At 34.5% G+C, this 16,995-nt stretch overlaps 1 protein-coding gene across 3 annotated transcripts in view; it reads left to right on the top strand.

Moving 5' to 3' along the window:
- The window catches only part of TPR (translocated promoter region, nuclear basket protein), a 67,559-nt gene that overhangs the window by 17,851 nt on the left and 32,713 nt on the right, over positions 1–16,995 (top strand). For all 3 annotated transcript variants that reach the window (XM_053604383.1, XM_053604384.1, XM_053604385.1), the window contains exons 9-24: positions 161–241; positions 321–408; positions 1,112–1,252; positions 2,277–2,368; positions 2,608–2,805; positions 5,345–5,452; positions 7,739–7,965; positions 8,900–9,063; positions 9,835–9,962; positions 10,043–10,191; positions 10,976–11,138; positions 12,004–12,138; positions 12,634–12,774; positions 13,715–13,880; positions 15,374–15,540; positions 16,481–16,633. In XM_053604383.1, the coding sequence (XP_053460358.1) occupies positions 161–241; positions 321–408; positions 1,112–1,252; positions 2,277–2,368; positions 2,608–2,805; positions 5,345–5,452; positions 7,739–7,965; positions 8,900–9,063; positions 9,835–9,962; positions 10,043–10,191; positions 10,976–11,138; positions 12,004–12,138; positions 12,634–12,774; positions 13,715–13,880; positions 15,374–15,540; positions 16,481–16,633 (2,301 nt within the window). The remainder of the gene's footprint in view (positions 1–160; positions 242–320; positions 409–1,111; positions 1,253–2,276; positions 2,369–2,607; positions 2,806–5,344; positions 5,453–7,738; positions 7,966–8,899; positions 9,064–9,834; positions 9,963–10,042; positions 10,192–10,975; positions 11,139–12,003; positions 12,139–12,633; positions 12,775–13,714; positions 13,881–15,373; positions 15,541–16,480; positions 16,634–16,995) is intronic.

Raw genomic sequence — 16,995 nt, forward strand, 5'->3', positions numbered from 1 at the left:
AAAGTAATTCATTTTTGTCATAAAAATAGATTTTAATTTTAGTTTTAATCTTTATCTCTTATTTTACAAAAATGGATTTTTTTAATCTTGGCATTTAATTGGCATACTAAATTTGGTTCAAACTAGCCTGCTATAGTTGGTTTTTTTTTTTTTTTCTTAGGCCAAGGAACAACAGGCCAGTATGGAAGAGAAATTCCACAATGAATTAAATGCTCACATAAAACTCTCTAACTTATACAAGGTAAATATCCCACTGTATATGTTGGTATTTTAATGTTGTACTGTTCACTGTTAGGTAACTTTTTCAGATTAATTTGTAGAGTGCTGCTGATGACTCTGAGGCAAAGAGCAATGAACTGACCCGAGCAGTGGATGAACTACACAAACTTTTGAAAGAAGCTGGAGAAGGTAGGTGTTTTTAATTATGGAAAAATTATTTTTGTTTTTAGGTTGATAATACTTCATTCTTTACCTTTGTGTAGATTGTTGGATTTTGAAGTTAGACTTAACTGTGTTAGGGACAAAATGTGGTATTAAATAAAGATCTATGAACTATGAAATTCAGAGTTATGTTTTTAGCAAATTTAAAAATATAGATAGCAATTTTTCTGTTTTTTCACATAATAACTTTGTATAATTTCCTGATTTCTAATGAGAAAATTTTCTTCCTTTTTTTTAAACATTACTCTACTAAGTATATTTGGGTACTCTTTTGCTCCACAAATAAGGTTCCCTTTTTAAGTTATCAGTATTATAAAATTTTTTATTTCATCAAATTCTTGCTTTTTTCAGTGTAATGTATTTATGGCCTTTTCAATAATTTTCTGTATGTCAGACAAAAGATCAAAATTGAAAGCAAAGATATGCCTGGAACCACTTGAGATTTTAATCATTTTAGTTTCTTATTTTTCCTGTAGTAAAGAGGTATCAAAAGGACAAATAAACTCATCAGGCTAGAACATTTCAAGAATTAAAGGTAGAGCAAAAACTTTTAGTAGACAACTGTTAAAAAGTGCAACCTCTCTGTCTGAAGAGAAGATTGACTGCTCTGTTATATTTTATAAGAGTTTAAGGATATGTTTGGGTGTTCTGTCTTTAAAAACGTTTTTAGCAAACAAAGCAATTCAAGATCATCTTTTAGAGATGGAAGAATCTAAAGATCAAATGGAAAAAGAAATGTTTGACAAAATAGGGAAATTGGAGAAGGAATTAGAGAATGCAAATGACCTGCTTTCTGCTACAAAACGTAAAGGTATGGCTAATAGATGCTTATTAATGGCTCGTAATTCTAGAACTTCTCCACATAGAAGTTCATTTAATTTCATTAATAGAACTTCTTTGTTATGTTGTGATGTAGGAAACTCAAGTTATACTATTAAAATTTACTTGTAAAGTTAATATTCTATGTGTAGCTTTATTAAGTCATCTGTATTTTTTTATACTGGATAGTGAAGTTTGTTTTGCTTTATTCTTTGGGGGAGGGGTTGGGTAGGATGGGAGGTGATGGCATAAAATAATGCCTGGGAAATGAGACACTCTGATTGGCTGTAGTATATGGCTGTGGTATATGGAAGACACGGGGCTGGAAGAGGCAAGGCCATGCAGTTACTGAATTGAAGAGAAGGAAAGAAGGGGTACAGAGTGTGCACCCAAAATGAGCAAACATTCCCTGGTTAAGGAGAGGTATATGAGTGAAGGGGAATGGTAGATGCTGTCATCCTAGATCTCTCAGGCCCCCAAATTTAAGTGCACTTAGTTGCTTTAATTGAAGGCATCTGCAGTTCCTACTGAAGTTTTTAATGAAACGGGGAGATTTTCAGGGTTCTTATTTTTCCCCCTTTTAGTTTAAGATAGTACTATACTCCCTACTACATTCTATACCCCATCTCCAACGGAAGAAGTATGCTGAGGATTGATCTCTGAATCTCTTCCTTAACCTGTGCTGGTTTTATTGAAAGTTACAAGGTTTACCAAAAACCTTACCAAAGGTTTTTCCCCATACTGGTTTTTATCAAATGAAAATATAATATAAAAAAAGTTATCAGGTATAAGTACCGTTTAATCACATAATCATAAATTCCTAGGTTATTGCATGATTTTTAGAGTTGGACTGTGTTACATGATTTTTTGATGCCGTATTTTTTGCATCTTCGTAGGTATTAATATGTAATATATATAGTACATGTCACTTATATTTTACTTATCTTGAAAAATTTTTAGTGCCTTTTAGTTTGAAACTTTACAGAAACATGCTAGATTTGTATGTGTTGGCACAGGAGCCATATTATCAGAAGAAGAGCTTGCAGCTATGTCTCCTACTGCAGCAGCTGTAGCGAAAATAGTGAAACCCGGCATGAAATTAACGGAGGTAAGAGTGGGATTAAATCTGGTGAAATATGTTCCTTCAGTAATCTTCCCCCAAATTATTCTTAATTCATCTTATGATTAATGGATCATTCTAGGAAAAGCTTTCTTTAGTTCCTAGTTCTATGTAAATGTAGTTAACATTTCTATTTTTTGTAAGTGCTAAAGAATGTTTATTATGAAACTAAACCACATGCTTCTCTGACCATAGTTAGATTTGAAATTCTCCTCTTCTACTTTCAGCTGTATAATGCTTATGTGGAAACTCAGGATCAGTTGCTTTTGGAGAAACTAGAGAACAAAAGAATTAATAAGTATCTAGATGAAATAGTGAAAGAAGTTGAAGCCAAAGCACCGATTTTGAAACGCCAACGTGAGGAGTATGAACGTGCGCAGAAAGCTGTGGCAAGTTTATCTGTTAAGCTTGAACAAGCTATGAAGGTTGGTTCATTCCTAAAATTTAATTGTGGGAACAATACAAATGATAAATCATTTGCTAGGTAGTGTTTTCTTAAAGCATTTGAATCAGAAAAATCTAAGATTTTCAGTAGTATGTTAATTATATATTTTGAAAATTCTCACTACATTACTAAACACCTCTAATTAGAAAATGTACTACCTTTATTTGGCATATTAAAACTGTCAAGGAAATTTGTAAATATCTGTTGCCTCTGAAAACTCCTTTTTAATAGATAATGATTAAAAAGGAGTGTTTATACTCTTTTGCTTTTATGGTACAACTATAAATATTACAGAGGGAAGTCTTCAAGATTATTAAATTAGCTTTATTGAGGAAATTCAGATAAATGAAATTTGTATCTATTCTAAACTATTTTTTTCCTTTTTTTGGAGAAGAATATAAATGAATTTAATTCTGAATTAAATCTCTGTTGCTGTTACAATTTAGAAATCAGTTTAAAACCAGATGTAGTCTTTAACATTCATTCCCTGATTGGAAATAATTGGTTGTTTTTGATACCCATGTCCCCACCCCTACAGTGTAGATTACAAATAGGTCCCTTCAATCCAATTAAGATTTTTTTGAGGTTGTGTCTCTTGAAAATGAAGGATTTGCCTGGAGCTTCTTTTTGTCTGAAGAATGGGACAGTGGAGTAAAGTGGCTTAAGAATTAGATAATAGCAGCTATTTATTATGGGACAGTCCCTTTTTTTCATTCTTCATGAATGTACAATTAATAGTAGTAAAATTTTTTCTTTTTTTTTTGAAACAGAGTCTCACTATGTTGGAGTGCTGTGGTGTCACAGCTCATAGCAACCTCTAACTCTTGGGCTTAAGCGATTCTCTTGCCTCATACTCCCAAGTAGCTGGGACTACCAGCGCCCGCCACAACGCCCAGCTATTTTTTTTATTGCAGTTGTCATTGTTGCTTAGCTAGCCCAGGCTGGGCTCGTACCCGCCACCCTCGGTGTATGTGGCTGGGACCGTAACCACTGTGCTACGGGTGCCAAGGCAATAGTAGTATAATTTTTTAAATACTTTTTCATAACCACTGAAGAATTTGAACATAATTTCTTTTTCCTTTTTATAGCTAAATTTATCTGTCCAATTATATCATGTGTCCTCCAGTCTAGATTCCATAATGCTCATTAGTAAGGTTGTAACAGATTTTGATCAAATAACTACCCTCTGCCAGGTGCTGTGGCATGCATATAATTCTAGCACTCTGAGAGGCCAAGGAGGCTCAGGAGTTTGAGACCAGCCTGAGTAAGAGCAAGACCCTGTCTCTACTAAAAATAGAAAAACTAACTGGGTGTTGTGGCAGGTGCCTGTAGTTGCAGCTACTCGGGAGCCTGAGGCAGGAAGATCTCAAAGCTATGATGTCACGGCCCTACTCCCCCATCCCCCAAATAGCAACCTTCTTTTGATTAATTTTGTTTTAAACTTAGATTTGTATCACTGCAGCCTTTCATGGACATTTATCTACTTCATTTTTCACTTGCTTGTTGCTGTTGAAATCAATTTATGTATACCTTTAGAGCAGCGATTCTCAACCTTCCTAATGCCACGACACTTTAATACAGTTCCTCATGTTGTGGTGACCCCCAGCCATAAAATTATTTTCATTGCTACTTCATAACTGTAATTTTGCTACTGTTATGAATCGTAATGTAAATATCTGATATGTAGGATGTATTTTCATTGTTACAAAGGGGTCATGACCCACAGGTTGAGAACTACTGCTTTAGAACAATATGCTCAGAGATACTTGAAACACCAGGATAAATATAAATTATCATTAATTTAAATAGTATTTAAAATGTTACTAAGTGAAAATAACATATATTAAGAATCAAAATTTGCATGAATTCACGGTAAAACAAATTTTAAAAGCTATAAAATTACTGTGACTATAGCAGTCTCCTTAAAACTATGCCTCTGAGTCCCTAGTGATAATTGCAAAGGGAAACTTGCAAAACCTCCTATCCTGTATCTTTTTTTTTTTTTTTTTTTTGACAGCTTTGTGCTTTGGCTGCTGCTGCTTTAGAACTACTTTTTTAAAAATCAAGGATTTTTTGCATCTTATCCAACATGTTTTACTTTTGACATTTATTTTTAAAGGACACATTTAATGATTATCATTGCCCTGTAGACCAGTGTTTTTATTTTAATAACAAAGCTTTTGAGAACATTTCTGTGATATCTTCGGTAAGAATATGATATGGCTGTCAGATTGTAGTTGACAAAGAATTTGGTGAGAGGATGGCAAAGTTCCCATTATTTTCACACATATGGTGACAAGCATAACAATGATGCTATTTATTTGAGAACCTAGGAAATAATGTCATTTATATAGCATTTCTCCTTTTTTTTAAAGAAACTATTAGACAGAATTTTTTAATTTATAAGTCGATTACTATGCTGTTTGAACACTGTAGAGTTTTGTTATTTGTTTACCTGCTTCATTTGTATAAATCCTAGAAGGAGGTATAGAATTTTCACTTGAATTTACATTTTAAAGGAGATTCAGCGATTTCAGGAGGACACTGATAAAGCCAACAAACATTCATCTGTACTCGAGAGAGACAATCAAAGAATGGAAATACAAATAAAAGATCTTTCACAACAGGTTAGAATTTCTTGGGGTTTTTTTTTCTGTTTTCTAAACTGGCTGCCTAGTATGTTTGAATCTGTTTGAAGGTGTCAGAGATAGAACTACCACACATGAAATTCTAATCAATTAGGATGACTACTCTAGTGGAGTTATGTCCTAGTCATTGTTTTTTCATAGCTCCTTCTGTTTTTTCAAGTGTTTGAAAAATGTTTAAATTACAGGTACTGGTTGTAATAAATGAACAGACAATTCAAAAGTTATAAACACTTTCTTCACCTTTCATTCCCCTGGCCCCCCCAAAATATAACCAATATTATCGAGCTATTGTGTGTTCTTCCATGTCCTTTTGTGTATAGACATACGTGAGCATGTATGAACATATACGTGGTTAGCCAATTAAATTCACAAACGCGTCCTTGAGAGAGTGCTACATACTTCATTTCTGGATATCACTACACTCACCTTTGAAGTACTCCTGGAAAGCTACACATCAGCACCAGTGTCTAGTCCACCCTTTAAAGCAATTCTAGAACTGTTTCTCTGGAATGGCATCAGAGCTGTCATTGTACAAGGTTGGACAATTAAGTTCAACAGTTCATCCTAGGAAAAGTGCCACATACTTCATTGCTGAATATCACTACAGTCACCTTCAAATTACTCCTGTTCGGAAACTATGCACCAACTCCAGTGCCTACTCCACACTTCAAAACACTTTCTAGAATGAGTCCTGAAACTTAATTGTCTGACCTTGTACGATAATATCTCTGATGGCCACTCCAGAAAGAGTACAAAAATTGCTTTGAAGGGTGGACTAGGTGCTACCATCAGTGCATACCTTCCCCAGGGGAGTACTTGGAAGGTGTCTATCATGATATCCAACAGTGAGATATGTAGCTCTTTTCCTAGGAGGAGTTCATGAACTTAATTGTCAGACCTCACATAAGAGTTGTTTTGTTTTTCACTGAAATAAAATCATACTATATGTATTACCCTGCTACTTGTTTTTTCTTTTTTTCTTTTTGTAGAGACAGAGTCTCACCTTATCGCCCTCGGTAGAGTGCCGTGGCCTCACACTGCTCACAGCAACCTCCAAATCCTTGGGCTTAGGCGATTCTCTTGACTCAGCCTCTCAAGTAGCTGGGACTACAGGCGCCCGCCACAACGCCTCGCTATTTTTTTGTTGCAGCTTGGCTGGGGCTGGGTTTGAACCCGCCACCCTCGGCATATGGGGCCAGTGCCCTACCCGCTGAGCCACAGGCGCCGTCCTACTTGTTTTTTCTTAATTAACAACTCAGTAAGGTAATTGTTTATAGGCGGAAAGCCTTTATAGAGATTAATTCTGTGAGTACAAGTTTGAAGTCTTGAGAGCTAAGAAGGAGAAGGCCTGGATGGAACTCCATAGTGACTAGTAACCTGGTCATGTAGGAGGCAGAGCTTACAGGCAGGTTTCTGTATATCTTAGGAATTTCTAGACTACTCCCTAAGAATGGATGACTGCCTCCAGATGATTTGTTAAAGGTCAAGCATTCTATCTGCCTTCTCCCCCAGAGTTCTGTTTTGTGTTTTGTTATTTTAATTACATAGTATAAGAATAATTTTAGACAAGGTTAGTCTGAAATGGTTATTGGTTAATCAGTAGACTTTAGGTGCCAGGCAGTGAGAGGCCTGGGTCATGAGGTTTGAGTCACAAGATTATTGATTAATAGTGTGTACGTGCAGTGTTGCCTATATAAGCTTTGGTGAAATAAAGAAGTTTTGCTACATGCCCAAGAGAGCTGTGGTTTCCCTTACTTCTCTGACATTTCAGATGCGGTCTTAACCTCTGCAGCAATACTTCATGCAACAATTGTTCTTATTCATATAGTTTACCCTGATGTTTGTGTGTGTGCTTTTGGTTTAAAAATCAATTGTATTCTCCCTCTGCCAACCATGTTATACACATGCTTTTTTGTTTAAAAATCTGTTTATTTATCCTCTGCCCTACAGCACATATATAACCACACACAAAATATCTCTATTTTGGTGTTACTTGATCATCATTTTACAGAAATGGAGTTATGTTTCTGGATTTATAATTCACTACTTTTTAATAAATAATAACCTTCATTGCATACTTAAAGATGATTTTCCTCTATGAAAATTTCCTTTATTTAGGTTTTAATATCTAAAATGATAAAGCTTGATGCTTTTGTTCTTTAAGATAATTTGTTAGTACAAATTGAGTTTTGGTGAGTAATGCTTTCATTTTGTTCTAAACATTTTCAGAATCAAAACTAACACATATCAAAACTTTATCTTTAGATTAGAGTGCTTTTGATGGAACTTGAAGAAGCAAGGGGCAACCATGTAATTCGTGATGAGGAAGTAAGCTCTGCTGATATAAGTAGTTCGTCTGAAGTAATATCACAACATCTAGTATCTTACAGAAATATTGAAGAACTTCAACAGCAAAATCAGCGTCTCCTAGTGGCTCTTAGAGAACTTGGAGAAACCAGAGAAAGAGAAGAACAAGAAACAACTTCATCTAAGTAAGCAATTGACTACCTTGGTTTGTTCAGCAAACATTTATTATACTTTTTATGTGCCCCTTGCTGCTAGATACTGCGATTGTAGTGATTTGGGGGGCGGGGATAAGCTACAGTGCCAAAATAAATAAATAACCAAATTGTACTGCAGGGACCTCAATTATGGATGAGACAGACAAAATAGATAATAAAATAGTTAAGTAAATAATTTTTATTCAGTGTGCTATAACAGGTAAAAGCCTTTATATGGGAACAGAGAGGTAGGGAACCTAGGCTAGATTTCAAGGAACAGACTAGGCTTCATAGAGAAAATATGCAGGAATTACTCAAATGGTATGAAAAGTTTTTTCAAAAAACGTGTATACTACCGGGGGAAGAATAGTATGAAAGCAACAGAAGAATAGAGTTAAGACTGAGTGGAATTGTTTCAATTTTTGCAGCAAAGTTTTCAGATTTCATTGTTGAGTTTGAGTACATGAGTCCTATATGGTAAGATTTAAAAAGTGGGGTGGCTCACTACCTTTAATCCTAGCACTCCGGGAGACCAAGATGCTTGAATCACTTGAGTCCAGAAGTCAAGATCAGCTTTGGCAAGTGTAAGACACCCTGTCTCTACCAGAAATAGAAAAAATTATCTGGGAGTGGTGACACACACCTGTTGTCTTAGCAGGCAGGAAGATTGCTTGAACCCAGGAGTTTGCAGTTGCGGGGAGCTGTGATGATGCCACTGCACTCTACTCTACCCATTGTGAGAGAATGAGAGCCTGTCTCAAAAAAGAATAAATAAATAAAAATTAGAAAAGGAAAGAAAGGTCAAGGGAGACAACAATAGTATGCCTACTGGTAGATGAAAATGCTTAGGTAATTTACAGCAGCAATTATAATTGCCTAACTCTCACTTCAGTCCAGTAAAATAGACTGATTTCTTTTCCTTCAGAATAACTGAGCTTCAGCTCAAACTTGAGAGCGCTCTCACTGAACTGGAGCAACTCCGTGAGTCGCGACATCATCAAATGCAGCTCGTTGATTCCATTGTTCGTCAGCGTGACATGTACCGTATTTTATTGTCACAAACAACAGGAGTAGTCATTCCATTACAAGGTAGGTTTTTATATGTAATCATAAGGAATATTTTGGAAATGTATATTAGGGAATAAATTTTACATAAGCAGTAGCCATTCTAATGATGGTAGCTTCAAATTTGGCTACAATATAAGATAGATTATAATATGCCATGCTGTCAACTCTGTAACACATCATTATTTTATGTATTACTAAAAAAGAAGAAATACTACTATTATTAAAAAATGTGCATCTTAGAATCAATGATTTTTTTTTTTTTTTTTTTTTTTGAGACAGTCTCACTATGTCACCCTCAGTTGAGGGCTGTAGTGTCATAGCTCACAGCAACCTCCAACTCTTGGGCCTCAGTGATTCTCTTGCCTCAGCCTCCCAAGTAGCTGGAACTACAGGCGACCCTCACAACGCCTAGCTATTTTTTGTTGCAGTTGTCGTTGTTGTAGCTGGCCCAGGCTGGGTTCAAACCCCTCAGCCTTGGTATATGTAGCTGCCACCATAACCACTGTGCTACGTGTGCTGAGCCAGAATCAATGAATTACAATGTTTATTTTGATCATGTTTTAACATTTAATGTGTAGATACTAAGTTATCTCTAAAGAATCAGAATTCAAACATAATCTTAATACATTGTTTAGTGGATTCCTTGTTTTAAAACTTCTATAATCTTATGATTTCATTTAAGTAAGACTAGCTTATTGATTTTGTCATAATGTAACAAATATTAGTTTGATACTGATTTATGAATGCTAACAAAGCATTTTAATCAATCTTTTTACTTTTCTGAAACTTCAGGTTTAGATGATGTTTCTCTTGTGTCAACTCCAAAACGTCCTAGTATGTCACAGACTGTTTCCACACCTACTCCAGTACCTGTTATTGAGTCAACAGAGGCTGTTGAAGCTAAGGCTGCCCTTAAACAGGTAAAGATTTTAACACACCTTTATCTTTGTGTTGGGTTTTTAGAGAACAGTGTCATCTTTTAATAATTTCCAATATTTAGTTGCAGGAAATTTTTGAGAACTATAAAAAAGAAAAAGCAGATAATGAAAAAGCACAAAATGAGCAGCTTGAGAAACTTCAGGAGCAAGTTACAGATTTGCGGTCACAAAATACCAAAATTTCTACCCAGCTAGATTTTGCTTCTAAACGGTAAATTTTCTTTGATTCAAAGAAAAGAAGAAAGACTTCTTTCTGTAAGAGCACCAGAGGATAGAGAAATGGGAGCAAATTTTATTCTGCCTTTTTTATTCTAGGTAGAAGAGAAGTCAGTGCTAGGTAATTTTAAGTAAATTTACTTTCTTAGTCACTTCCAAAGAAGTAATAATAAATATTATCACATGATAAATTTCATCGTGTAGTTATTAGATTCATTGAATACTTATTAATTTTAGGATGTTAGAACAAACTTTATTTTTACATAGTACACAATACATCTGTTTTTGTAAGAATATAATAGGTAGTTACTCCTGTACATCTAGTAGTTCACAATCCTTTGAACCAAAAAGGTTCAAAGCACCTTTTTTTCTATGTTGTTACTTTAATTGGCCATTTTCTAACCCTTCAAACACACAAGAAAATATGATAAAGATATTAGAGGAAAAAAGGATTGGCAAAAATCCATCACTACCCATGCATAAATGTTAAATTTTATACTGCATTGTGGTGGGTGTATCAAGGTTATATTGGCATTATTTTAAAGGTGATTAATTTTTACTGAATGCATAATATTAAAAAGTTAGTCAACATAAAATACTGTACTTTTTTGGAATTTGAATTTAACTGCTAAATTAGAGTTTGGAATAAAGAATGTTTTCCTTTATTATAACAAGCCACTTCTGCCTTAATCACGCAAAATTAAGCTGTTACGAAGTTCAAGGAAATAAACTGGGATACAGTATTTCACTTGCTTACAGAATTTTTTTTCCCATACAAGTTATGAAATGCTACAAGATAATGTTGAAGGATATCGTCGAGAAATAACGTCATTACATGAGCGAAATCAAAAACTCACGGCAACGACTCAAAAACAGGAACAGATCATCAATACTATGACTCAAGATTTGAAAGGAGCAAATGAAAAGCTAGCTGTTGCAGAAGTGAGACCATATCTCCCATCTGATTTTTATTATAAATTCCATTTGATACTTATTTAGTTTTTACTTTGATTTTACTTAATTATATAACTTAGATATTTAAAAGGCTTATGGCTTACAGGTCCTTATTACATAATTTTTATCTTGCTTACACCCCTTTGTGAGGAGTGGGCAGCAGCACTTTTTTGAATGGAGTGAATTTTATGATTGATAATTTTTATGAATCGTCATGTATATATGTGAATACTTAGAAATGAAATCTTTTCAGGGCACTTTCCCAGGTCTCCTGAGACTCAAAGGTGTACTCTTATTTAAAAGGAAAAGAAGTATAAATAGATCAGTTATCATTTTCAAATAGGTACTTAGAAACCAATACGGATTCTAAAATGTGCATAATTTATTAGTGTGCAGGTATCACTATAGAATAGTAATACAGTTTTGTTCTCTGATTCTGTCAATGTAGATTTTTCTTGCTATTTTATAAAGTCTGCTTTGTTAGAGCAAAGAAATTATAAGTATTTGTAGTAATTGAAAGATTTTTTTTTGGTCTATTCTCAGTAATTTTTGCTTCCTATTTTAACACATGAAACTAAGTATTATATTTCAGGCAGTGCCTGTGGCTCAAAGGAGTAGGGCACCGGCCCCATATGCCAGAGGTGGGAGGTTCAAATCCAGCCCCAGCCAAAAACTGCAAAAAAAAAAGTATTTCTTTATACAATGAAGAGATGTAATCTCTAAACAGCGTTAAGAAATACGTAGTAATGAATCATTTTAATTTTATCGAATTATTAAAATTCAATTGAACTGAATTATTAGATTTGATGCAATGTTTTCCAGCATTTTTTCTTTCACTTGTATTTGCCTCCAGGTAAGAGCAGAAAATTTGAAGAAGGAAAAGGAAATGCTTAAATTGTCAGAAGTCCGTCTTTCTCAGCAAAGAGAGTCTTTGTTAGCGGAACAAAGGGGGCAAAACTTGCTGCTAACTAATCTGCAAACAATTCAGGTAACAAATAGCACTTGTAGAAAAAAATTATAAAAGTGGAAATAGTTTTATCTTTGTATTCTCTTCATTTTCTTAATTACAAAATTTGTCACTTTTTCATCCACTATATAATCATTAAATTTTGAGGTTTTTTTAAAATATTGCAATACTTTCAATAGAATATTGAAAGAATTGATTGAAACCATGCAATTGGCAAGTATGCTATTAAGGTCTGTATTTATAGGGTCCTATGCAACTATATTTACAAGATTAATTCTTTGGTTAATATTTTGAGAAATCTCAGTGACACTTGTGTTTCTCTTTTTTCTTATAATAGATGTTTTAATATGAAAAATGCCAAAATACTTTCTTGGTAAATATTCTTTATCTTAACTCCAATATAGCAATGCATTAATAATCCTGTACTTCTCAATAGCCTTTAATTTTCTTTGTTTATTTATTTATTTATTTATTTTTACTTTATTAAACATAACCAAAATTTTCTTCTTTACTTAGGGAATATTAGAGAGATCTGAAACCGAAACCAGACAAAGGCTTAGTAGCCAGATAGAAAAATTGGAACATGAGATCTCTCATCTAAAGAAGAAGTTGGAAAATGAGGTGGAACAAAGGCATACACTCACTAGAAACCTGGATGTGAGTCTTTGGTGCTCTGTTCATAATTCACTTATGTTTAGTAATTTTATGTGTGGACACAATGCCGTCCAATTTGAAGCATGGTTTTAAAAAACTTTTTTACAAAATTTTTCTTGACTCATTATATATGCTTAGTAATGGTTTATTGAGTGTCATACTTTGAATTTTACCCTCTGGAGTTCTAGGAATTTTTTTTATTCCTTTAAATCTTCTTGAGCTTTGTTCGGGGATACAGTAAAACAAATTGAAAATGTTTTGATTCTTTTTGAGTTTTGCTTTTTATGATATATTAGGTGGGCCCACAGCAGTACTCATTCTGGGGCCTGTTTTCCCACTACTGAGGCAAGTCCCACTGTCCGGTTAAATTTCATTTTAATCAGTCTTGGCTTCTGGGAACAAGCATTCTTCCTGACTTTCTTTGAGTGGCAGGCACTCTTCTCGCTAATCACTTTGAATCAGTCTTTCCTGTCTTGAGTAATTTCTTATATGTATGCCCTTTGCACTACTCAGCTAAATATTTGAGGGTGACCATCTGCAGATCTCCAGGGTACTCTATCTGCCCCACTTTTGTTTCTCTCTGACGTTCTGTCTTATGAATTTTAGCTGCTTTAGTCTTCTGGATTCTCAAATCTGTCTTCCCAGTTCAAGGGATCCCCTGGTATTTCCCTCATTTCCCTGTGTTATAGCCTGGAAACTTTGAAGTCAGAAAAAAAAGGACATTCAAAGGGTTCTTTCTCTATTGTTTACCATCTCAAGAGTCTCAGTTGTTTCATATGTTTTGTCTATTCCTTATTAATTGTTTCAGGTGGGAAGGTAAATGTTTTTCTGTTACTCTATTTTGCTTAGAGTTCTAAGGTTTTATAGAAAGAAAACTTGAAGCTTTAGTTACTTAGGAAGGTAAAGGTAATGTTTACAGAATTTATGTATTTTTTTCTTATAGGTTCAACTTTTAGATACAAAGAGACAACTAGACACTGAGACAAATCTTCATCTTAACACAAAGGAACTATTAAAGAATGCTCAAAAAGAAATTGCTACATTGAAACAGCACCTCAGTAATATGGAAGTCCAGCTTGCTTCTCAATCTTCACAGAGAACTGGTAAAGGTAAGTAAGTAAGTAGACTGATACAATATTTTAAAAAGGTAGTTCTTAACATTTATAATATATTCTGGAAATAAACATATGTATTTGGATGTTGAAAAAGGAAAAAAGCTATTTCACTCTTCTTTTGTAAAGCTCAGTTGGGAGCTTAAATTTATAAATTTGCAGTCTTGAAGATTCGAAATAGTTACGTAGAGCACCTGACCAAGTTATGTTCTGAGTTTTCTAATTCTGCATTGGTATTATTTTCTTTTTTTTTTTTTTGTAGAGACAGAGTCTCACTTTATGGCCCTCGGTAGAGTGCTATGGCATCACACAGCTCACAGCAACCTCCAACTCCTGGGCTTAAGTGATTCTCTTGCCTCAGCCTCCCAAGTAGGTGGGACTACAGGCGCCCGCCACAACGCCCAGCTATTTTTTGGTTGCAGTTTAGCCGGGGCCGGGTTTGAACCCGCCACCCTCGGTATATGGGGCCGCCACCTCACCAACTGAGCCACAGGTGCTGCCCTGGTATTATTTTCTAATGGAAGAGAAATAAACAATATAAGGGTTTACAGATGGTCCCTGACCTACAATGGTTCAAATTAACTTACAGTGGTATAAAAGTTATATGTATATAGTAGAAACTATACTTTAGTACAGTGTTCAATAAATTACATGAGATAATAAATAATTTATTATAAATAGGCTTTATGTTAGATAATTATGCCCAACTGTAGGGTAATGTAAGTGTTCTGAGTATAATTAAGGCAGGCTGGACTAAGCTAAACTGATATTCAGTAGGTTAGATGTATTAAATGCATTTTCAGCTTAGTAATTTTTCTACTCTCTGTGGGTTTATCAGGATAGAACCCTATCAGAAGGCATGGAGTATCTCTATGTATGTGGATATGTGTATGTATACAGGCCCATAGAGATCTGAAATATGTACGTACTACATATAATACAAATATAATTATCCAATGGTCCTTTCTTGTTGATATCATGTACATTCTTTTTAACTTGCAATTTTTGCCTTTTTTATGCATATTAGATGGCAAAAATTGGGCCAAATGATTTAAGATTTAGTGTTTTAGAGTAATGTTCATATAATTAAGAATTTGGGCATTTTTTCAGGTAGCTACCTCCATTTAATGGAGATATTTGATGTGTTTTTTTTTTTTTTTTTTTTTTTTTTGTGGTTTTTTGGCCGGAGCTGGGTTTGAACCCGCCACCTCCAGCATATGGGACCGGCGCCCTACTCCTTGAGCCACAGGCACCGCCCATTTGATGTTTATTTTTTAAATATCTGTTTATTAGTTTTTGTGACACCTGATTTCAAATATTTGAACTTTTTGAAGAAGTAACATGATGACAAAATAGTTGTTTTTATTTTGGTGTTCAATGTGGATTGAAATATACTTTTTCAGCTTTAATCCTAATTTCACAAACTCTGGTAACAGTCATCTATAATACCATTAAAATGTTTATTTTAATAGAGCCGTTACCTCTTTCAGGTCAGCCTAGTGATAAAGGCGATGTGGACGATCTTCTGAGTCAGCTAAGGCAAACAGAAGAGCAGGTGAATGACTTAAAAGAGAGACTCAAAACAAGTACTAGTAACGTAGAGCAGTATCGGGCAATGGTTACTAGTTTAGAAGAGTCTCTGAACAAGGAAAAACAGGTGTGTACAATTTTGAATTCAGTTTGAACATGTTTGTTAATCTTTTTGTGTATTAGGAGCCTGCTGTACATAAGGCACTGTGATAGGAATTAGACTGATAGCATCCCCCTTAGCTCTTGGAAGTACTTGAGTCTAATAAGCCAAAATGCACAAAATTTATAAAGCAGTCGCTGTAGGGAAGGTACACTTCAAACATTGAAGAAAATAAGAGGTGGAGGAAGTTAATTTGTCTCCTAAGAATACGTGGCTTCATATGAGAAATGGCATTTATAGCAGAGCCATGAATGAAGGTATCATTCTAGATAGTCAAATGCAGTAGAAGGTATTGTACATAGTAGGAACCCTCAGCCAAGCTAGAAAGGAATCAGATGATGACAGTTTGACTATTGTACTGAATTTGTGAAGTGAAATAGTAAGGGATACAATTGCAAAAGTAGTTGGAATTGAGAACCAAGTGTAAGAGGATTTAAATGTAATATTAAATTATATTCTATAGGTTTATTAAGAGCCACTGATTTTTTTTTTAACATGTCATAACCATTGGGTTTTTTTAGGGGGGGTTTTGCTTAGAAAATTAATGTGGTAGATGGGAGGATACATTTAGAGGCTATAGCAGGGCCACAGTTTGAAAAGCTCCTTTTGTGGTTGGCATCAGTGAAAAGAAATCAAAATGTGTGAGGAACATAGCTTTCAATGGTGAGAGTGGGCAGATTTGGCAAGAGAACCTGAGGAGAGAAAGGGGAGAAACTGGAAATTGCCCTTCAAAAGAGGAAAGTGGCCAGTAGCCAAGTTGAGAAGTAAATTATGCTTATAGATCTACAAGGTAGTTTTGCTTGTTTTTTGAAAATAAGGCAAACATCATTAGTTTAAATTTGGAGAAAGTAACCATATATCTTTCAGTGTATAATTTCTGTATCCTACTTTTTGTATTATGGTTAAGGTGACAGAAGAAGTACATAAGAATATTGAAGTTCGTTTAAAAGAGTCAGCTGAGTTTCAGACACAGTTGGAAAAGAAGTTGATGGAAGTAGAGAAGGAAAAACAAGAACTTCAAGATGATAAGCGAAAAGCCATAGAGAGCATGGAACAACAGGTATATTGGGTTATTAACCATATTAATCTGTTTTTTCTTGTAAGGATTTGAATTCTTTTAACTAGCCCATTAGTTACCATTCAGATCATTTCAACAGTAATTTACTGACCACATAGGCAATAATTTTAGTTTTCTGTTTTACTCTTTACATCTGTATATTATTTCCTTTTGAAAATTTTAGACTACTTTTGAGAAGTAAGTACTGGTACTTCTTGTTAGAAGCATCTGAGACTTTTGCAAACATTAGTTAGAGAGTGGACATAGAGTTGCAAAACTGTACAGTAGATTATACAAGGTTATAACTTTTAAATTTATCAGCAGTCCTCTGGGTTAATTGGATCTTTAAAAATATGTCCTTCGGT

This window comes from Nycticebus coucang, chromosome 10, assembly GCF_027406575.1.
Source record: "Nycticebus coucang isolate mNycCou1 chromosome 10, mNycCou1.pri, whole genome shotgun sequence".
NCBI classification, from domain to species: Eukaryota; Metazoa; Chordata; class Mammalia; order Primates; family Lorisidae; genus Nycticebus; species Nycticebus coucang.